The following is a 23,520-nucleotide window of genomic DNA, read 5'->3' as shown; positions in this document are numbered from 1 at the left end:
GGTGTCCACAATGAGGAAATCAAAGAAAAACTGGGAATGAACTCTATAGATGTAGCAGTCAGGGCGAACAGGCTTAGATGGTGGGGTCATGTTACACGCATGGAAGAAGCAAAGTTACCCAAGAGACTCATGGGTTCAGCAGTAGAGGGTAGGAGGAGCCGGGGCAGACCAAGGAGAAGGTACCTGGATTCGGTTAAGAATGATTTTGAAGTAATAGGTTTAACATCAGAAGAGGCACCAATGTTAGCACTGAATAGGGGATCATGGAGGAATTTTATAAGGGGGCTATGCTCCAGACTGAAAGCTGAAAGGCACAATCAGTCTTAAATGATGATGATGATGATGCTGGCAGGCAATGGCAAGGAAAGCGTTTCTCAAGAAGAGAAATTTGTTAACATCGAGTATAGATTTAAGTGTCAGGAAGTTGTTTCTGGAAGTATTTGTTTGGAGTGTAGCCACGTATGGAATTGAAACATGGACGATAAATAGTTTAGACAAGAAGAGAATAGAAGCTTTCAAAATGTGGTGCTACAGAAGAATGCTGAAGATTAGATGGGTAGATCACATAACTAATGAGGAGGTATTGAATAGAATTGGGGAGAAGAGGAGTTTGTGGCACAACTTGACTAGAAAAAGGGATCGGTTGGTAGGACATGATCTGAGGCATCAAGGGATCACAAATTTAGCATTGGAGGGCAGCGTGGAGGTTAAAAATCATAGAGGGAGACCAAGAGATGAATACGCTAAACAGATTCAGAAGGATGTACCGGTAGGTTGCAGTAGGTACTGAGAGATGATGAACATTGTACAGGCTAGAGTAGCATGGAGAGCTGCATCAAACCAGTCTCTGGACTGAAGACCACAACAACAACATACAGAGCAGACTGACTTTGCAATACATTTTATCACTACAATTGAATGGTTAGAGCCACAGGCAAGAAGTGTTATCTTTCATAAATAGAGAACAAAAATTTTCCCTTCATCTTTCTCCACTATGATCGCCACCACCGCCATGATTATTATTTTACAACACTCAATACTGAAGTTATTAATGGCTCTGCTGAATATGATTGGATACATTTAGTGAAAAAAATGAAGTCCTTTTTCGCCAATCTCACTGTGACAATGATCCATGGATTTGTATTAACAGCTTTTTATCTTGTTTTCTAACAGTCATATTGCAGTGCCAACATTTGGGAGGAAGAGCACTGAAATAAATGCCAACACCAATGTCTAATGCTGTTACAAGTTGCCACTGCCTCACAGCACTTCCTTTCATCACTGGAGGAAAGACTGATATGAATAACAAAGAGCAAATAAACAGTATGTTACTATAAGGATAATTATGTATTACCCTTTTTAAGAAGAAAGTCTACTACCAAAATAGTTAAAATTATAACGAGCATACGTAGACAGTTGCTCCTAAAGTCAGATTAATAACTGTTACTTTAAACATTACATACAGAGTCGGCCAAAAGAATTTATTCACTCTTTGTCAGAATGTACCACAATATCAATATTATCAACTGATCTGAATTATGAGTATGTTTTAGTAAGGCCTTTGGCTACACAGATGTCAGTACTTTCATCACGATAGTGAGAAAATAAAATGGCTGAAAACAGGCTTGATGGGTGAGCAGTAAAAATGCATTCTGAAGTTTTTTATCAAGTCTGATGATGCCGTTAAAGTGCAATGTTTGAAACAGAATCCCCAACGTGCCTAACAATTAAACACATTACTGATATAACTGAGGCAAATTGAATGTTTTGTGATATTCACAAAAGGAAGATTTGGAAGACTGTGTACAGCTACAAGTCCTGCTTCATTGGCTCTCGTATTGAAAAACTTTGTTGCTTATGCCCATAATTCTGCTATGTAACCTGCATATGAAGTGAGGATTAGCAGTAGAAATGTATGGCAAATTCTAAAAGCTGCTAAGTGGAAAGTTTCCACCCCACAATTAAGGCATGCAATTAATGACGACAACTGTGACTGTTGAAGACAGTTTTCAAATAGTATCAATTAATGCTAATTGTAAATGAACAATTTGAGATGAAGGTAGTGTGGTGGTCTGAGGAGGCATCGTTTAAACTTAATGCAACAGTGAATTGTCATAACTGTATCTACTGGGCACTGAAAAATCTGCATGTTAATGTAGATAAGATAGTCAGTCTACCAGGAGCTCATGTGTGGTTTGGAGTATCATCTAGGAGGCTAGTAGGGCCATGTTTCTTTTGTGATACAGTCACCAGAGAATTGTAACTGGAAATATTATGTGAATTAATTTCACCAAGTGTAAGTGTACTTTCTGGATCTGACGATGAGGTCTTCTACCAGCAGGACAGGGCACCACCACACTACCATCCAGCCATATGAGCTTTCCTGGGTGACAATCTACAGGGACATTACATTTGATGAAGATGGCCCACTGAGTCTTCCCCCTCCCCCAAGTCTTTAGAATGAACCTCTATGGTGTTTTTTTTTTTTTTTTTTTTTTTTTTTTTTTTTTTTTTTTTTTTTTTTTTTCCGGGGACCTGTGAAAGTTCAAATCTATCGATTGGATTGGATTGTTTGGGGGAAGAGACCAAACAGCGAGGTCATGGGTCTCATCGGATTAGCGAAGGAAGTCGGCCGTGCCCTTTCAAAGGAACCATCCCAGCATTTGCTTGGAGGGAAATCACGGAAAACCAAAATCAGGATGGCCGGACACGGGATTGAACTGTCGTCCTCCCGAATGCAAGTCCACTGTGCTACCACTGCGATACCTCGCATGGTCCAATCTAGCGATTTAAGCAACAAATGCTGGAGGACTTTTGCCAAGAGGTTACAGCAGCATGTTAAGAAATTTCCATTTAAATATTGACTACTGTAGCTGCAGTGACTGCTTGTCATTCCGATACTTGTCTGGCTGCCAATGGCAGACATTGTGAACATCTAACCTAACCTTTTCCTTCACTGAACATAGTATTACATGTGTGATCAGTATCTAAATGTAAATCAGACACACAGCAAAATGTTTTCACTCCTTAAAGTGGGAACACATTTTTTGACAGACTCTGTACATTTGATAGAATTTTAAAATAGATGCTAATTAATAAAATTTTTACTGAAAAACACGTAAAGCTAAAAAGGGATAAAAGATAAAATAACACTGTAGATGAAAACAACTGACTGATAAAAAATTAATGAGGTAGACCGTTATACATTGCCCGACAGCAGTTTAAGGATGAGACCCAACTTGATGTAAAATTTTGAATTTTAGCACCACTGGTGGTAACATACAATTAATTTGATGGCAATTTCTTGGAAAATAGAAAGGCTGCCCTCTTGTTAACTAGTAAAACATAACAGTTTGAAATATGGTGAGCAGAGAGTATCAGATTGCAAGCTTGCTTAATGGTGAGTCCTCTTCTCTAAAAACGTAGCTGTGGCTCATGGAGCAGTGCCTTATTTTAAGTCTGCTGAACACAGCTTCCTGCAATCTCTGTGGGTGAGAGGACAATTACTTTAGTCGAATGTTAGCTTTGTTGATTGTAGCTTATTCTTTGTAACATCAAAGCAGCTCTTATATCCACTGTCTCATAATTTTTCTTCTTATCATCAATTAAAGAGCATGTACTCTGCTGTCCCTAAATGAATAGTTGGCTGCCTCATGTACAATGCTGTTGCTCTTAATTCTCACATGCCCTGACATCCAACAGAAAGATACTGCCTTCCTTCACTTTTAAATGTTCAGGCAGTGTCTTTAATACTCTGGATCATTTTCTTTATTGGATACATTTCCACTATAGATTGGAGGACACACAGAGTCTGAGCATATGACAAATTTCTTGCTAGGATCACCTCAACCTCTCAAGGGTCTTCTGTGCAGGATGAAGTCTGGCATCAAACCTGGTATGCACATCAGGATCAAGGAACTGTTAAGTTGTGTACGGAACAATAACAAAGCAACCAAGAGAAAAATAACAATGTTTATTTAAAATAAAGATCAAAAGATTGTTGAAAATGTTATGAGAACCAGTCTTAGTGCAGCCATGTTCAGGACGGGACTGGACAAATGCCCTTTAAGCCTACAGTAGTCCATACCTGTCAGATCCCTATGTTTAGTGGCTAAGATACTTCAGGGTGATAACAGCATTTTGACATCTGACTCAGCCAAGGCATTTCACTACCAAAAAATAGTGCCAAACTTCTAACTGAATTTCCAAAATTTGCAATGAAGTGTGTTTCAGAGCTTCCCATTTAGCTGATGGGATCTCAAACTGTAACCGGGTCATTTGTGGGTGCTGCTCTTACTGAATTAGCTATCTGGCATGATCATGACTCATCCTTGAAAAGCAGTATTCCAAGTATGAGTGGGCCCGATGACCATAGTAGTCTGGTCCCTTTCATCTCACAAACCAACCAACCAAGTATGAGTCATAGTTCAGCAGATATCTTTCTTTATATTCTGGAAACAATCCCCAAGGCCATGGGTAAGCCATTTCTCTCTCATTTCTTTTCTTCTAATCCTTCCTTCTATCCAGCAAGGTACATAGGAGAACTTCTGTGAAGTCTGGAAAATAGGAGAATGTTACTGCTAGAACTATGAGAACAGGTCGAGAGCCATTTCTGCATAGCTCATTTGGTATGAGCACAGCCCACAAAAGGCAAAATTCTGGGCTCGAGTGCACAGGACAGAGTTTTAAATTATACCATTCATGTGGAACTCAGTATGTTAAAAAGAATGATTAAAATCCATACAAATGGTTTATTTCTGATGAAAGTTTAAAATTTATTTTTTCTTCAACCCATTGTTCCAACCTTTTAATCATCAACTAAGTTACTATGGTATCAGGATGAGATTATATGAAGAAAAGAATTCAAAGCAACAATGGAGATACTTTACATTGGGATAAGGAAAACATAAGTACAAAAATGGCCCACATTGTTCACACAAAAACTTCAAAGTCCATACAGAATTTAACAATACAAAAGCAACAGTAAATTCTTGGAAGCCAACAAGAAGTAATTTCCACATTTGCATATATACCAAGCACTTCAACAGGAAAGGAATGTCTAAATAAAATTAAAACTCTGTGTAAAAGGGAAAAGTTCAAACAACCGTTAGGCAACAGAACACTAGTTCTATCCAATGGAGACTGTTCCTTCACATGACATTAACTACTGGCAAGTAATGAATGAAAGCACAGAACACAGCGAATGAATTTGTACGTGATATGTATGCTTTTGCTATAGTTAAATACAATACAACCCTACAAAGAATTTATATAATTCATTGCTAAATGCAGGCCTGCCTATTGATAGGGGCTACTCTGAACTACAAGTAGCCATTTCGAGAAGCACATTGTGTTTTACTTAACTTTGTTTCAAAAAACAGATTTAAATTTGAATATGGTTTCATGATAAAAATTGATGCATCTTGAATGGTGATACTAACCAAAAACTCATATTCGTCTACATTGTTGACACAAACAACAGTTTTTACAGTAAACACACACAAAAATCAATGTTTCTGGCTAGCTTCCATGGGCAAGTGCTCTATCAACTGAACTACTCAAGCATGACTCAAGAGCCACCCATACAGCTTTACTGCTGCCAATACCTCATCTCCTACCTTCCAAACTTTGTATGCGTAACTTGTAGAACTACTGGTGTTGGAGATGGTGATAAGGGCACCTGACAGCAAGGTCTTTAGTGCCCACACAAATACAGATTGAGATGAATGTCAGTAAAAGACTCAGTACAGAAAGATAAAACAGCAAGAAAACACATGTAACAAAGGGTGGAAAACCATATGGACCCACACCGAAGCATGGGATGAAGCATGGCGTCAGCAGTAAAACATGAACGACTCAGGAAGAAAGTGGTAGAAGGACCTAAAACAATATAGTAGATGGATGTGGTTGGGGGGAAGAAAAGGAGGTTCCAGCCACTCCGCAACACACTAAAACCTCCAGCCTAAAAGTTTAGGCCAGAAACCGGACACATCACAAAACTTTAAAACCCTAGGTACACTCATCTCATCTGTTAAAATGTGGCAGATAGAGATGCGCTCACCACAGGCATCACAAAACCGGGGATCCTCCCGTCATAATAAAAAGCTATGTGTGAGAGGACAGTCCCAATCCTAAGACGAGTGAGTGTGACTTCATCCACCTGGGCAACTGGCAGCAGGAATGCCATGGCTGGGTTGTGGACTTCACCAACCACAGCTTATTGACGGCACTGCCTACCATTCCTCTTCCCACAACTGCATGCACTTCCTATGTAGGACAGGAATGACATACTGCAAGGGAATAGAACATTGTGTCACATCCTGTCCTATTCAGGCCTCCTTGGCAGCCTGAGCGGCCTGTTCATTGCCCCATATCCTGACATGACTAGGCACCTAGCAGGACACCTGCTTACCCCGCTGGTGGAGCAAGTACAGTTGGTCAATTATGAGCCAGACCAACTCCTCAGCTGGGTACAGGTTCTGCAATGATTGTAAGGTACTAAGGAAATCAGAGCAGATGGGAAAACGTCTGCCCGGAAGACGTTGCACCTGCTGCAGTGCCTTCAGGATTGCGTGGAGATCTGCTGAAAAAACAGTATACTCAGCAGGAAGGCGAATCCTGGTGACACAGTCTGGGAACTCTACAGAGCAGCCAAGGGAATTCTCATATTTGGAGACATCAGTGTAAACGACCATGAAACCTTGATGCATATCTAAAATGTTTGCAGAACTAGTACTCCTGGAATAAAGGATATTGTGAGACATCAGAGACATGGCTTAGTCACAGCCTGGAGGCATCTTCCAGGATGAATTTTCACATTATGTCAGAGTGTATGCTCATATGAAACTTCCTGACAGATTACAACCATGTGTCGGACCAGTACTCAAATGTCGAACCTTCACCTTTCGTGGGCAAGTGGTCTATCAACTGAGCTACCCAGTAGTCATGCAATTGTGAGTTGTGTTTGTGTGAATGCATGTGTTTGCTACTTTAGAAGGCGGCCTTTTGGCCAAAAGCTCAAATGTACAGCAGTCTTTTTGTTATGCCTGTCTGTGAGTCAGTGTCTCCTCTATATGGTGAGGCGCAACCTATCCTTTTCATAATATTGTTGTTATTCCATCCTTGATTTTCCATGGTTTGCTGTTGTAATAAACGTTTGTTTTAAGCAAAACAAGATGAAATATTAAGAAGGTTGAGACTTCCTGCAGTAAAAGTACTCAGATATTAATTTGTAAAACATTACAGATCATTTGCCATTCTTGAGCCACCACATTAAATTTGTACTGTATGGGAGTATAATATTGACTGTTGACAATTTCATAGAAGTATACAGAGTTCCAGCTGAATCCAATAATGAGAAGTAGTATAAACACTGATGATAAATTTGCAAATACATGAAATTGGTGACTTTTTTTTAGGTAAAAAGTGGTAGAGGGAGAACACTGATGATGCCTGATGCAATCAGTTGTAACTACTGTTACACTACCTTGGAGAAAAATCAATATAAAATGATATCATTATTTATAACTGTCTCATAGCATCCTGAATTTGCTAACATTGGAAGTAAATTACATACAGAGTATAAATCATCATAACTTGTATATATTTACCAATAGAAGGTACTTTAGCCTTCTTCTTTCTTGTCCAAACTTCACGTATATCCTTCAGTGCCAAATTCCAGTGCCTGTCGAAGGCAACAACAAAGGCCTCACAGTAACCCCTGATACCATTCATACTTCTCGTAACTACCTGGAAATAAAGGGGAAAAAATAGAAATCTGGTTTTAAAAATGGGACTACACAACCTGATTTGCAGCAGAATTTATGGAACCTGTCTGAACATGTATCAAAATTGAATGATCATCATAGTAATCATTCTGGAATGATTAACTACTAAGCAGTGTGCACAACTCAATGTTCCTTCATTTCAAACCTTTTGCCTTCCAATTCAGCAATTTTCATACTTCTGGCAATTCTTCAACAATGTGTTAGAGAATTTAATGTTACAATAATGAAAGTTACATGGCATTTCTGTATGAAGAAGGAAGAATTTATCACAGAGGCCACATATAAGGGCACCCAGCTATGAATTGTTGCTACAATGCTATAAGTTCAATCTCTTAATGCAACTCATAAATGAGAAGATGTAAAAACATATAACATATACATAAAAACTGTAGTCTATTTACCGTCCACAATTCAAACTTATATTGAAAGTATATAGTGTGTCAAAAAGTTATTCATAATATCTACTGTGAACCTTTACAATAGACTGACAAAATAAAGAATTAATGGAAAATCTCATATAAAGATGTGAAACAAATACTAACAAAGAGATAGAAGGGCTGGCCAGTACTTACCTCAGCTCAGTACAGCTGATAGATACACAAAAAACAACCGAAAATTTACGTTCCTAGCTTTCGGAATAAATATTCCTTCATCAGGGAGGAGAGAGCGGAAAGAAAGGGAAGAAGGGAAAGTGGATTTAGTTACTCACAACCCAGGTTATGAAGCAACAGGGAAAGGAAAACAGGGAGGGTAGCAAGGATGGAGGCATGGTTGTCAGAGGGAAGCCAAAGATATTCTACTGTAAGTTCTGTGCCAGCTTCAAAACAAAGAGGATGCATACAGAAGTAAAGAGGTATATAGTATAAAGATGTAGGATGAAAAGATGCATGGATGGCTAAAGAGGAAAGGGAAAGAGGAGAAGACTGAAGAGTAAATGGGAGTTAGATTGTTTAACGTAGGTTCAGTCCAGGGGGATGTCGGGATGAAAGGATGTGTTGGAGCGCAAGTTCCCATCTCCGCAGTTCAGAGGGACTGATGTTGGGAGGGAGAAGCCAAATGGCACATACAGTGTAGCAGGTTCCTAGGTCCTTAGAATTATGCTGGAGGGCATGCTCTGCTACTGGGTATTGGACATTTCCTAGGCGGACAGTTCGTCTGTGTCCGTTCATGTGCTCAGCCAGTTTAGTTGTTGTCATACCAATGTAAAAGGCTGTGCAGTGCAGGCATGTCAGCTGATAAATGACATGTGTAGTTTCACATGTGGCCCTGCCTTGAATTGTGTATGTTTTACCAGGGGGCTGGAGTAGGTGTTTGTGCGGGGATGCACGGGGCAGGTTTTGCAGTGGGGTTGGTTACAGGGGTAGGAACTGCTGGGTAGAGAAGGTAGTCTGGGAATATTGTAGGGTTTAACAAGGATGTTACGGAGGTTAGGGGGACGACGAAAGGCAACTCTGGGTGGTGTGGGGAGAATTTTGTCAAGGGCTGATCTCATTTCAGGGGTTGACTTGAGAAAGTCATATCCCTGGCGGAGTAATTTATTGATGTATTCGAGGCCAGGATAATACTGGGTGACAAATGGGATGCTTCTGTGTGGTCTGAGGGTAGGAACATTGTTGTTGGACGGGGATGAATGTATTGCTCGGGAGATCTGTTTGTGGACAAGGTCTGGAGGATAGTTGCAGGGGAGGAAAGCACTGGTCAGGTTATTGGTGTAATTGTTGAGGGATTCATCACTGGAGCAGATACGTTTGCCACGAATACCTAGGCTGTAGAGAAGGGAGCGTTTGATGTGGAATGGCTGGCAGCTATCAAAGTGAAGGTACTGTTGTTTGTTTGTGGGTTTGATATGGACAGAGGTGTGGATGTGAGCTTCAAAAAGATGAAGGTCAACATCCAGGAAGGAGGCTTGTGTTTTGCAGAAGGACCAGGTGAAATTCAGATTCGAAAAGGACTTGAGGTTATGGAGGAAATTAAGGAGTGTTTCTTCACCATGAGTCCAGACCACAAAGATGTCATCTATAAACCTATACCAGGCCAGGGGAAGCAGCTGTTGGGTCTTCAGGAAAGCCTCCTCCATGTGGACCATGAAGAGGTTGGCATAGGACGGAGCCATCCTGGTTCCCATGGCCGTTCCCCTGATTTGTTTGGAGGTCTGGCCTTCAAAAGTGAAGTAATTATGGGTGAGGATGAAGTTGGTAAGTGTGATAAGGAACGAGGTTTTTGGAAGATCTTCAGGTGGGAGTTGGGAGAGGTAGTGCTCAAGGGCAGAGAGACCACAGGTGTGTGGGATGTTTGTGTAAAGGGATGTAGCATCTATTGTGACAAGAAAGGTTTCAGGTGGGAGAGGAGTGGGAATGGATTTGAGGCGTTCTAGGAAGTGGTTTGTGTCCTTGATGTAGGATGGGAGTCTGCGGGTGATAGGTTGGAGGTGTTGGTCTACCAGAGCTGAGATACGTTCTGTTGGGGCTTTGAAGCCTCCATTCCACATCAAACACTCCCTTCCCTACAGCCTAGATATTCGTGGCAAACGTATCTGCTCCAGTGACGAATCCCTCAACAATTACACCAATAACCTGACCAGTGCTTTCCTCTCCCGCAACTATCCTCCAGACCTTGTCCACAAACAGATCTCCCGAGCAATACATTCATCCCCGTCCAACAACAATGTTCCTACCCCCAGACCACACAGAAGCATCCCCCTTGTCACCCAATATTATCCTGGCCTCGAAAACATCAATAAATTACTCCGCCAGGGATATGACTTTCTCAAGTCAACCCCTGAAATGAGATCAGCCCTTGACAAAATTCTCCCCACACCACCCAAAGTTGCCTTTCGTCGTCCCCCTAACCTCTGTAACATCCTTGTTAAACCCTACAATATTCCCAGACTACCTTCTCTACCCCCCTGTAACCAACCCCACTGCAAAACCTGCCCCGTGCATCCCCGCACAAACACCTACTCCAGCCCCCTGGTAAAACATACACAATTCAAGGCAGGGCCACATGTGAAACTACACATGTCATTTATCAGCTGACATGCCTGCACTGCACAGCCTTTTACATTGGTATGACAACAACTAAACTGGCTGAGCACATGAACGGACACAGACAAACTGTCCGCCTAGGAAATGTCCAATACCCAGTAGCAGAGCATGCCCTCCAGCATAATTCTAGGGACCTAGGAACCTGCTACACCGTATGTGCCATTTGGCTTCTCCCTCCCAACACATCCTTTCATCCCGACATCCCCCTGGACTGAACCTACATTAAACAACCTCACTCCCATTTACTCCTCAGTCTTCTCCTCTTTCCCTTTCCTCTTTAGCCATCCATGCATCTTTTCATCCTACATCTTTATACTATATACCTCTTTACTTCTGTATGCATCCTCTTTGTTTTGAAGCTGGCACAGTACTTGCAGTAGAATATCTTTGGCATCCCTCTGACAACCATGCCTCCATCCTTGCTACCCTCCCTGGTTTTCCTTTCCCTGTTGCTTCATAACCTGGGTTGTGAGTAACTAAATCCACTTTCCCTTCTTCCCTTTCTTTCCGCTCTCTCCTCCCTGATGAAGGAATATTTATTCTAAAAGCTAGGAACGTAAATTTTCGGTTGTTTTTTGTGTATCTATCGGCTGTACTGAGCTGAGGTAAGTACTGGCCAGTACCTCTATCTCTTTGACAAAATAAAGAGGCAGCCAAATAAGATACAAGTTCAACAATTTCATTTCTAGATTAGAATCTACTGGACTAAATATGAAACTATACACCACTCGTGTTATTAAGAATCTGCTGGATTAATACCTCTCCAAAGTTCCTTGAAATCATAGTATATTGTCACATAGAAACTGGAATAAAATATCAATTATGATAGCAGGGTTGTTAACAAATACTAACACATCATACTGAAAATATGTTGATTATATACATACCAAAATACAGACAGACCTGAACTCACTGTACAACACTGCTGCTTCCAACCAGCTATCTGGATTTGAAATAAACAGACAACATACACTGTCGTATCCCTTCTCTCATTATTTGCTGCATTACCAAAGCAAGGAATTAATGGTCTCCCATGGCTGTTGTTGGTACAACACTTGAAAGTATGTTTTGGTACACACACACACACACACACACACACACACACACACACACACACACACACACACACACACACACACACACAAAGGGGTGGGGGGTGCTCAATGGACGTCCTCTACCAGGCACTTCATTACCACATAACATAGGCCCAAAAGAGCCTGTATATATGACTGTGTTGTGTGGCATTGATGCTGGCTTCTGTTATTCTATTATTCTTTGGCTATACTGACCTGCTGCTCGTTGGCCAATGTCTTTGGGTCATTCCATATCAAGTCATCCAGGCTATGATAACCTCTATCTAGCAGAGAAATGAGATTTTATGTAGAGCTTTTGTAATTAATTTCATGAACTGTTACCAGTTTTTATTGCTTTATATGCATTCTGTTGGTAGTGATTGCCAAAGTTTGATGCAATGTGTTACTTCAAACCAAACTGCGAAAATTTAAAAATTGGCAGCAGTTTTTAAATGGAAAAAAGTAAGCTGCCAATTTTTTCCTTACTATTCTTTCGGAAATCTAGTTTATGAAAATATGAAAGAACTGGTCATACAAACTTTCGTAGATTTATTTTATTTTATTTTCTGTTAAATTAGAAAAAAATGGCCACTTTCCCCACCCCACCCTCCCACCTCTGAAAATCGCAGGAAATATTAGACAATGATCTACAAATAGTACAGTTTCATCACAAAAATATTTTTTATGTGGATTTTGAAAACATTTCCACTCAGCCATTAGCATTCCCACAGTATCCTTGAGAGAAATACTGTTAGCTATCAAAGTTGCATAACAACATAAGTGAGTCTAAAATATACAAGTACAACAAAAACTGCAGTATAAAACAGAAGTACAAAATATAAAATGTTCATATACATTGCACAATCTATTAACATTATAATGGTAATTTCTGTGTCATAAATGGATTAATTCAATGCAGTGACACCTAGGATTTTGTTTGCAGTACTTGAGCACTTTCTCAAAAGTCACTATCATGTCAACACAAAATGCTGATGCTGCAATCTGCATTCAAGATCATTTAGAAGTATACATGTAACAAGTCACTGTAATGTTTCACATTTAATAGTTCTTTGTATAAGGACCACTTTTCTCCCGCCAACCTTGAAGAGTTTTTGCTTAGAGAATGAGTATGGCCTTTTGCTTTGGTGATATCAACTTCACACAGAATATGAGAGAATGGAATGTCACAAACATCACAATCAGGCCAACAGATGGACAAGAATGGTACATATGGATGCACGATCTTCCTGTAACATCTCCTTCATTGTCATTCACTTTCTCAACAATACCCAAATACCAAGAAGAGCCATACACACATGCAAAATAGCAACCGCACTGCACAGAACATTCTGGCGTTAGTGATAGAAGTGCAGAGAAATCATGCATGATACTAAAATCTGTACCACATCTTAGCCTTTATGCTCCAATCTTGGTTGGTGACATTGGTATAATGTGATGCATGGATTGTGTTCCATAATCTGTTTTTGTAGTTTCAGAGTTGAAAAAAGAACTTGTAACTTGTTTCCCTTGAACAAAAAGCTGTGTCTAGTAGCTAGAAGAAACCATAGATCACACCTGTCTACAAGAAGGATGGAAGAAATGATACACAAAACTACTGTCCAATGTCCTTGACATCCATTTGTTGTAGAATATTAGAACATATTCTGAGCTCAAACATACTGAGGTATCTTGAAAATAATGACGTCATCCATGCCAATCAGCATGTATTTCGAAAACATAGATCAAGTGAAACCTAATTCGCACTTTTCTCACATGACACCCTGAAAGCCACAGATCAAGACAGTCTGATAGAGACCATATTTCTCGATTTTCGAAAAACATTACATTCAGTACCACATCTATGCTTATCATCAGAAATACAATCGTATGGAGTATCAGACTAAATATGTGCTGGGCTTAGGATTTCTCAGTACGGAGGGTGCACATTATCATGAATGGAGAATAATTCACAGATGTAGAAATAACTTAAGGTGTACCCCAACGACGTTTGTTGGGTCTGTTGCTGTTCATGTTGTGTATTAATGATCTAGTGGACAATATTAAAAGTAACCTCAGACTTTTCACAGATGATGTAGTCCCTACAATGAAGTACAGTCTGGACCAAGCTGTACAAATATTCAGTCAGACCTTTATAAGATTGCAAAGTGGTGCAATGATTGGCAACATGCTTTAAATGTTTAAAAATGTAAAAATTTGCACATCACAAAGTGAAAGAAACATAGTATCCTATAACTATAATATTAGTGAGTCACAATTGGAATCTGCAAACTCTTACAAATACCTGGATGTAACACTCAGTAGGACATGTAGTGGAACAATCACACAGGCTCAGTCATGGGCAAAGCATGTACCACACTTCGGTGTACTGGTACAATATCAGGAAAATGCAATTAGTCTACAAAGGAGACTGGTTATAAATCACTCATGCAACCCATTCTAAAATTTTGCTCTTGTGCGTGGGATCCATACCAAACAGGATTCACAAGGGATATTGTATGTATACAGAGAGTGGCATCATGAATGGTCACCAGTTTGTCTGACCACACAAGAGTGTAACACAGATGATGAAAGAACCAAACCATCAGACTCTTGAAGACAGACAGAAACTATCGCGAGAAACCCCACAGACATGTACTGGCTTTAAATAATGAATCTAGAAATATACTGAAACCCCCTATGTATAGCTCATATAAAGGTAGTAAGTATAGAGCCATTTAAATAATCATTTTTCCTTCACTACATTTGTGAATAGAATGGGAAAAAATGCTCTAATTACTGGTACAATGAGACAATTCCTATATCATGCACTTCACAGTGGTTCACAGAATACAGATGTAGATGTAGATTTCATTTTTTGAAACAGAGAACTGGAATTCCTTGCAGACTCTCCTGGCAGAATTCAAATACCCACAATTCTGCAAGTTTTTATCTTTATACAGTGTCTGCAAACTTCTTTCTGTGACAGGTCTTTTAATAGTGTGACCAATACCACTGCAAGTAGATTTGCCATGCCTGGTTGCAAAAAAAGACCAGCTGCACTTAACACTGAAATCACATTCACAGATGCGGATAAACTTTGTACTGTGCAGCACATCCATCAGGAAAATAATCAGCAGAAGCAAGGGGAATTTCAGGAAATTCACCTAAAAAAAAATCAGTACAGACTTAAGAGTCTGATACATCAGGGCCACATGGTATTTTAGATCATCAGAAATAATACAAAAACATGTGCGTGCAACTGTGTCTATTTTGTACATAAACAAAGCTGCGAAGAGGGCAGCTACTACCGCTTCCTTCTTAATTTTTAGGTAATCAGACTGTGATTGAGAAATGAAAGATTATGGAGCAAGTTTATACACATTAGTGTGTCACAGAATTCCAGCATAATGGTGATTTGAACAATTAAAGTCAATCTATCAGTTGATACACATTACAGTATTGAACCATATCATCAGGGTCTTCTATTTCATTTTGCTCCTGTAACCGTGGTATACGGGTAGCATCTTTGATTAGTAATCAAAATGTCCTCAGTCCCGGGTTGAAACCCATCACTGCTGAAATTTTGAATAAAAATAATTAGAACTGGCAGCTAACTTCTGGCATAAAAATGGCGAAAGACTTCCTGCGTAAGAAGTCATCCTCTTTCTGCCAATGGCCATGTGAAATAGAGCGGAGAAGAGAAGACAGAGGTTCAGGGCACACTCTTGCCCTTGGGGCTGGAAACTGCCTCTAAAAGCAAAAGAATCAGCAACGATCAACGGTGTGAGAACACAGAAGGCAATGGAAACCACTGCATTAAAGGACATGTGGCATTCAATAGGAAAAATGTTATGATGATTCTCCTTTGCAGAAGATTCTGGACTAGTCACACATTCTGATCTTCAGATCAGGACTACCAAGGGGAAGGTGACCATGAGAAAAAGATTGAATAACCTATGAAAGAGTAATGTTCTACAAGTCGGGGCTTGTATGTCAGAAGTCTGAAAGTGGTAGGGATGCTAGAAGACCTGAAAATGGATATGCTAACACTTAGTGTGGATATAGTGCGGGTCAGAAAAGTGAGATGGAAAGAAGGCAAAGATTTCTGGTCATATAAGTATAGGGTAATATCAACAGCAACAGAAAATTGTATAACAGGACTACGTAGGACTTGTTACGAATAGGAAATTAGAGTAGAGAGTGTGTTACTGTGGATAGTTCAGTGATAGTGTTATTCTTAACAGAATCAACAGCAAACCAACACCAGGTATATATGCCAAAGTCGCAAGCCGAAGCTAAAGAGACAGGCAAAGTATATGAGGATATTGAACCGATAACTCAGTATGTAAAGGGAAATGAAAATCTAATAATCATTGGGGACTGGAATGCGGTCTTAGGGGAAGGAGGAGAAGAAAGGGTTATGGGAGAATATGGGCTTGGTACTACAAATGAGAGAACAAACATTAATTGATTTCTGCAATAAATATCAGTTAGTAATATTGAGTAACCTGTTCAAGAATCACAAGAGGGGGACTATACATGAAAACAGCTGGGAGATATGCGAAGATTTCAGTGAAATTACATCATGGACAGGCGGAGATTCCAAAACCAGCTATTGGATTGTAAAAGTTACCCAGGAGCAGATATACACTCAGATCACAATTTAGTAATTATGAAGAGTAAGCCAAACTTTAAGAGACTAGTCAGGAAGAATAAATGTATGAGGAAGTGGGATACAGAAGTGCTAATGAATGAAGAGACATGCTTGAAATGCTCTGATGCTATTGATACTGCAATAAGAAACAGCTCAATAGCCAGTTCAGTTGAAGAGGAATGGACGTCTCTAAAAAGCGCTGTCACAGAAGTTGAGAAGAACAACATAAGTACAAAGAAGATAACTATGAAGAAACCATGAGTAACAGAAGAAATAATTCAGTTGATCAATGAAAGAAGGAAGCACAAAAATGTTCAGAGAACCTTGGGAATACAGAAATATAAGTCACTTAGGAATTAAACAAACAGAAAGTGCAGGGAGCACAGGAAACAGCTGCATGAAAAATGTGAAGAAATCAAAAAAAGAAATAATTGTCGGAAGGTCAGACTCAGCATATAGAAAGGTCAAAACAACCTTTGGTGAAATTAAAAGCAAGGATGGTGACATTACAAGCGCAACAGGAATTCCACTGTTAAATGCTAAAGAGAGAACGGAGAGGTGGAAAGAGTACAATCAAGGTCCCTATGAGAGGAGAAGATATGTCTTATGTTATAGAAGAAGAAATAGGAGTCAATTTAGAAGAGATAGTGGATCCAGTATTAGAATCAGAATTTAAGAGAGCTTTGGAATACTTAAGATCAAATAAGTCAGAAGGGATAGGTAACATTCCACTAGAATTTCTAAAATCATTAGGGAAAGTGGCAACAAAATGACTATTCATATGGGTGTGTAGAATGTACAAGTCTGGTGATATACCATCTGACTTCTGGAAAAACATTATACACACAGTTCTGAAGACAGCACGAGCTGACAAGTGAGAGAATTATTGCACAATCAGCTTAACAACTCATGCATCAAGTTGTTGACAAAAATAATATACAGATAACTGAAAAGAAAATTGGGGATGTGTTAGATGAGGATCAACTTTCAGAAAGGTAAAGGCACCAGAGAGGCAATTCTGACGTCATGGTTGATAATGGGAGCAAGACTAAAGAAAAACCAAGACATATTTATAGGATTTGTCAGACTGGAAAAAGCATTTGACAATGTAAAATGCTGCAAGATATTCTAAATCCTCAAAAAAATAGGGGTAAGCTATATGGAAAGATGGGTAATATACCGAACAACACATACAATAGCCAAGAGGGAATAATAAAAGTGAAAGACCAAGAACAAAGTGCTCAGATTGGAAAGAATGTAAGACGGGGATGTAATCTTTTGCCTCTACTGTTCACTCTTTACATTGAAGAGGGAATAATAAAAGTGGAAGGCCAAGAACAAAGTGCTCAGATTGGAAAGAATGTAACACAGGGATGTAATATTTTGTGCCTACTGTTCACTCTATACATTGAAGAAGCAATGGTGGAAACACAAGAAACATTCAAGAGTGGTTTTAAAATTCAAGGTGAAAGTATATCAATGACAAGATTCACTCACAACAGTTGAATGGAATGAACAATATAATGAGTACAGAATATAGATTGAGAATAAACTGAAGAGAGATTAAAGTAATAAGAAGTAACAGAAGTAAAAACAGCAAGAAACTTTACTTCAGGATTGGTGACCACGAAGAAGACGAAGTTGTGGAATTCTGCTACCTGTTGTTGTTGTTGTTGTCTTCAGTCCTGAGACTGGTTTGATGCAGCTCTCCATGCTACTCTATCCTGTGCAAGCTGCTTCATCTCCCAGTACCTACTGCAACCTACATCCTTCTGAATCTGCTTAGTGTACTCATCTCTCGGTCTCCCTCTACGATTTTTACCCTCCACACTGCCCTCCAATGCTAAATTTGTGATCCCTTGATGCCTCAAAACATGTCCTACCAACCGATCCCTTCTTCTAGTCAAGTTGTGCCACAAACTTCTCTTCTCCCCAATACTATTCAATACCTCCTCATTAGTTACGTGATCTACCCATCTAATCTTCAGCATTCTTCTGTAGCACCACATTTCGAAAGCTTCTATTCTCTTCTTGTCCAAACTAGTTATCGTCCATGTTTCACTTCCATACATGGCTACACTCCAAACAAATACTTTCAGAAACGACTTCCTGATACATAAATCGATATTCGATGTTAACAAATTTCTCTTCTTCAGAAACGCTTTCCTTGCCATTGCCAGTCTACATTTTATATCCTCTCTACTTCGACCATCATCAGTTATTTTACTTCCTAAATAGCAAAACTCCTTTACTACTTTAAGTGTCTCATTTCCTAGTCTAATTCCCTCAGCATCACCCGATTTAATTTGACTACATTCCATTATCCTCGTTTTGCTTTTGTTAATGTTCATCTTATATCCTCCTTTCAAGACACTGTCCATTCCGTTCAACTGCTCTTCCAAGTCCTTTGCCGTCTCTGACAGAATTACAATGTCATCGGCGAACCTCAAAGTTTTTACTTCGTCTCCATGAATTTTAATACCTACTCCAAATTTTTCTTTTGTTTCCTTTACTGCTTGCTCAATATACAGATTGAATAACATCGGGGAGAGGCTACAACCCTGTCTCACTCCTTTCCCAACCACTGCTTCCCTTTCATGCCCCTCGACTCTTATGACTGCCATCTGGTTTCTGTACAAATTATAAATAACCTTTCGCTCCCTGTATTTTACCCCTGCCACCTTTAGAATTTGAAAAAGAGTATTCCAGTCAACATTGTCAAAAGCTTTCTCTAAGTCTACAAATGCTACCTATGCAGCAAAATAACATGTGATGGATGGAGCAAGGAGGACATCAAAAGCAGATTAGTACTGGAAAAAAGGGCGTACCTGGCCAAGCCAAGTTTACTAGAATGGAAGTTAGAGCTTAATTTGAGGAAGAAATTTCTGAGAGTGCACATTTGGAGCACAACATTGTATTACAGTTAAATATGGACTGCAGGAAACCCATAAAAGAAGAACAGCAAAGCATTTGACATGTAGCACTACAGAAGAATGTTGAAAATTAGGTGGACTGATAAGGTAATGAATGAGGGGGTTCTGTGCAGAATGAAAAAGGGAGAAGTACACACATCAAAAAAAGTTTTGCATCACCCCGGTTCCCAGAACTCCTGAAGATAGACGTTGATTGTGGATATTGTATCACAGACACAGCCCCTTTGACTGTTCAGAGATGTCACTAAACCTGCCCAAAGGTGTAAAAAACAATGCATGAGCAACGCCTATTAGACGGAGGAGGTCTGACACCTGATCAGTTCCAGTTATCCCACCACGAAGGAGGTACACAGCTTGTGTTGTCTGCAGTTCAACCAAGCCTAGACGGTCAGTACCACAATTCGATCGTGTCCACATTGTTACTTTATGCCAGGAAGGGCTCTCAACAAGAGAAGTGTCCATATGTCTCAGAGTGAACCAAAGAGATGTTGTTTGGACACGTAGGAGATACAGAGAGGCAGGAACTGTCGATGACATGCCTCGCTCAGGCCACCCAAGGGCTACTACTGCAGTGGATGACTGCTAAGCACGGATCATGGCTCGGAGAAACCCTGACAGCAACGCCAACCATGTTGAATAATGCCCCATAATGTTATGACTCAAACTGTGCACAATATGTTGCATGAGGTACAACATCACTCCCAACATCCATGGCGAGATCCATCTTTGCTACCACGACACCATGCAGCGCGGTACATGCTGAATAGACTGCTCAGGACTGGCATCACGTTCTCTTCACCGATGAGTGTCGCGTATGCTTTCAACCAGACAATCGTCGAAGACATGTTTGGAGGCAACCCAGTCAGGTTGAACGCCTTAGACACACTGTCCAGCGAGTGCAGCAAGGTGGAGGTTCCCTACTGTTTTGGGGTGGCATTATGTGAGGCCGATGTACGCCACTGGTGGTCACGAAAGGCACCATAATGGCTGTATCTTATGTGAATGCCATCCTGCGACCTATAGTGCAACCATATCGGCAACATATTGGCAAGGCATTCATCATCATGGATGACAATTCGCGCCCCCATAATGCACATCTTGCAAACGACTTCCTTCAGGATAACGACATCGCTTGACTAGAGTGGCCAGCATGTTCTCCAGACATGAATCCTATCAAACACGCCTGGGATAGATTGAAAAGGGCTGTTTATGGACAACATCACCCACCAACCACTCTGAGGGATCTATGCCGAATCGACGTTGAGGAGTGGGACAATCTGTACTAACAGTGCCTGTGATGAACTTGTGAATAGTATGCCATGACAAATGCAGGCATACATCAATGTAAGAGGACATGCTACTGGGTATTAGAGGTACGGGTGAGTACAACAGTCTGGACCACCACCTCTGAAGGTCTCGCTGCATGGTGGTACAACATCCAATGTGTGGTTTCCATGAGCAATAAAAAGGGTGGAAATGATGTGTATGTTGATCTCTATTCAAATTTTCTGTACAGGTTCCCGAACTCTCGGAACTGGTGTGATGCAAAACTTTTTTTGATGTGTGTATATAAAAAACACTGGCAAAAAGGAACATGATATTTTACCTTTTCTGCAAGTATTGTTAAAAGAGTGTCACGATTATTACTCGGATGTATAGCTAGCTCCACTCGATATACATATGAAATTTTAAGTTTCAATACCCCAGTCGCCGATTCAAATTTACACTTGGCTGCTGCATACTGACAATCAAGAGCCAGTGAATGCAGCTTTTCAAGAGATGTTCCCAGGCTAGTTCAGACAGTATTGAGCAAAGTTTTCTCAGGAGTCTGCACCTTCACATTACTAACATTTATATCATCAAATGACAAGTCATCACTTCCTTTCTTTCCAGCAATAAGTATGCTAGAGGATGGGCACATTTTTTCTCCATTAAATTCTCTAATTCTGAAGTTCTTTGCCAGTTCTACACTAACTTCACATGATCCAGATGACACAGACCATTTATGAAGCAGAAAGGGATCATAGCAAATTTTCTTATGTAGGGAGAAGCTGCACAGATATCTGTTTTTAAGTTTAACAAATACTTATGAAACAGGTACACAGTAAGAATGACTGTTGCTTCTCCCTAAGAAAAGTTCTTGTTCTTCATCAGTCAATTCATTCCAGTATGTGAGGGCACCATCACATGAATATTGAAAGTACTGTGCAAGAATACACCGCCTACTTGTACTTCCCATATTGCCTGATACATAAAACCACCATTTATCATAAATAACAGAAAAGATGTTGAACTAATCTAAAAAGTGATTAAATAATGACAAAAGCATTTTGTTCAATAGTTTCATCACAGAAGTATTTCAAATTTTTATTTTAATATTATTGTTATTATTTTTTATAGATAGACTAATAAATTTTGACCAACAATGAACTAGAAAAATCTTTTCATTTTGCCTGTCTGCAACTCAACTTTTCCTCTGTATAATGAGTAACAATCTATCATTTTCATAATATTGTTGTTATTCAACTTTTGGCTTCTCATTGTTTGATTTCAACAATGAACTGAGTGATGCAACTTAGTACCAAGAGCTCCAGATTGGATGCTCAATGAACACAAGACTCAAAACAAAGATGTGTATTATGTAACACATTTAGTGGTAATTAATTTAAATTTTTTTCTTAAACATGGTTTGTCCCTAGGAAAACCCAATGTAGCCTCCTCCCCCTTTAAGCAGCTTGCAAGTGTGACTTGGCAGTCATACATTACCAATTTAAGCAAACATTTTTTTGATTAAATAAAAAGTGTTTTTCCACACTTTCCATTTCTACAGACTGATTCTTTTTGTGAGAAAAAAATGAAATATTATTATGAATATTGTAAAACTCCCACAGGAATCTATGAGGGAGGAATACCTTTAAAAAAAAGAATGTCCGTGTATTGAGTTTGCTTAAAATAAATTATTTACAACTTTTTCTAAGTTATAGATTATATTCAACACGAGCAGCTTGAACACAAAAATATAAACATTTCTCTTTAATTTGAAAAAAAAAAAAAACCTGAAGGAACTATTACGCTTTTACATTACAAAGGGGCTCTACTATGAAAGCCTGAGTTCTTGAATCCATATTACTTCTTTTGAGGATGTGTGTCATTTCTTAATATTTCTGCATGATTTGGTGTGGAATGACTCATTCTCAATTTCTGCTTGTAATTTGTTCCAACTCTTGAGCTTATCCTTGTTGTTCCTGAAGAATCAGTTGTCCGTGGCGTCAAAGTAAAAGTGCTTGGTATGATGTCAAGTTTGAACAGCATATTAGTGACGCAGGGGAAATGTCATTGGGGGGGGGGGGGGGGGTGTAAAAACAAGAGTTCAACAAATAGATGGTGCTATAAGTATCAGAATATGCTCACCAACAGACAGGCAGCTGTTCTTTAGTTTGCAGCCAAGATGTCCAACATGACTGCCTCCATGAAGGCTCACACACTGCTGGCAAAAGTGCAGTGTGGCGGAGGGAGGAAATCCATTGATCCAACGTCTGTCGAAGATGTGGCCAAAGCACTGGAGGAGGGGTCAAGTGGTGGGTGCAAACACGTAGTGCACCAGTAAGTGCCCAAATGCAAGAGATGCCTGTGAGCATGGTGCATAAAATCCTAAGAAACATCCTGCATTGCTATCCATACAATAAAACCACAGTCAGGAGTTGCTTCTTGCTGACCTGCCAGCAAGACAAATGTTCACTCTGTAATTTCTTGCTCTCATGGAAGTGGTCAATGAATGGCCATGGAACATTCTGTGGACAGAAGATGCCCATTTTCATCCCCAGCAACGTGCAAATAAGGTACGCAGAATGCAGAATATGGGCAATGGAAAATCTGTACGCGTACCAACCAATGCAACTTCATTCAGCAAAGATGATTGTGTGGTGCAGGATGAGAGAATCTTTTATCATAGAGCCATATTTTTTTGAGGAGATGAGTCCTGCAGGTCCTGTTACCTGTACCATCATTGGTAAACGCTATGAGAGTATT

At 39.8% G+C, this 23,520-nt stretch overlaps 1 protein-coding gene across 3 annotated transcripts in view; it reads right to left on the bottom strand.

The window, feature by feature from the left end:
- The window catches only part of LOC126336980 (U7 snRNA-associated Sm-like protein LSm11), a 124,861-nt gene that overhangs the window by 8,321 nt on the left and 93,020 nt on the right, over nt 1-23,520 (bottom strand). For all 3 annotated transcript variants that reach the window (XM_050001215.1, XM_050001214.1, XM_050001216.1), the window contains one exon: nt 7,611-7,749. In XM_050001215.1, the coding sequence (XP_049857172.1) occupies nt 7,611-7,749 (139 nt within the window). The remainder of the gene's footprint in view (nt 1-7,610; nt 7,750-23,520) is intronic.

This window comes from Schistocerca gregaria, chromosome 2 (genome assembly GCF_023897955.1).
Source record: "Schistocerca gregaria isolate iqSchGreg1 chromosome 2, iqSchGreg1.2, whole genome shotgun sequence".
In the NCBI taxonomy this organism is placed as follows: Eukaryota; Metazoa; Arthropoda; class Insecta; order Orthoptera; family Acrididae; genus Schistocerca; species Schistocerca gregaria.
This window is presented reverse-complemented; position numbering and strand designations above follow the sequence as displayed.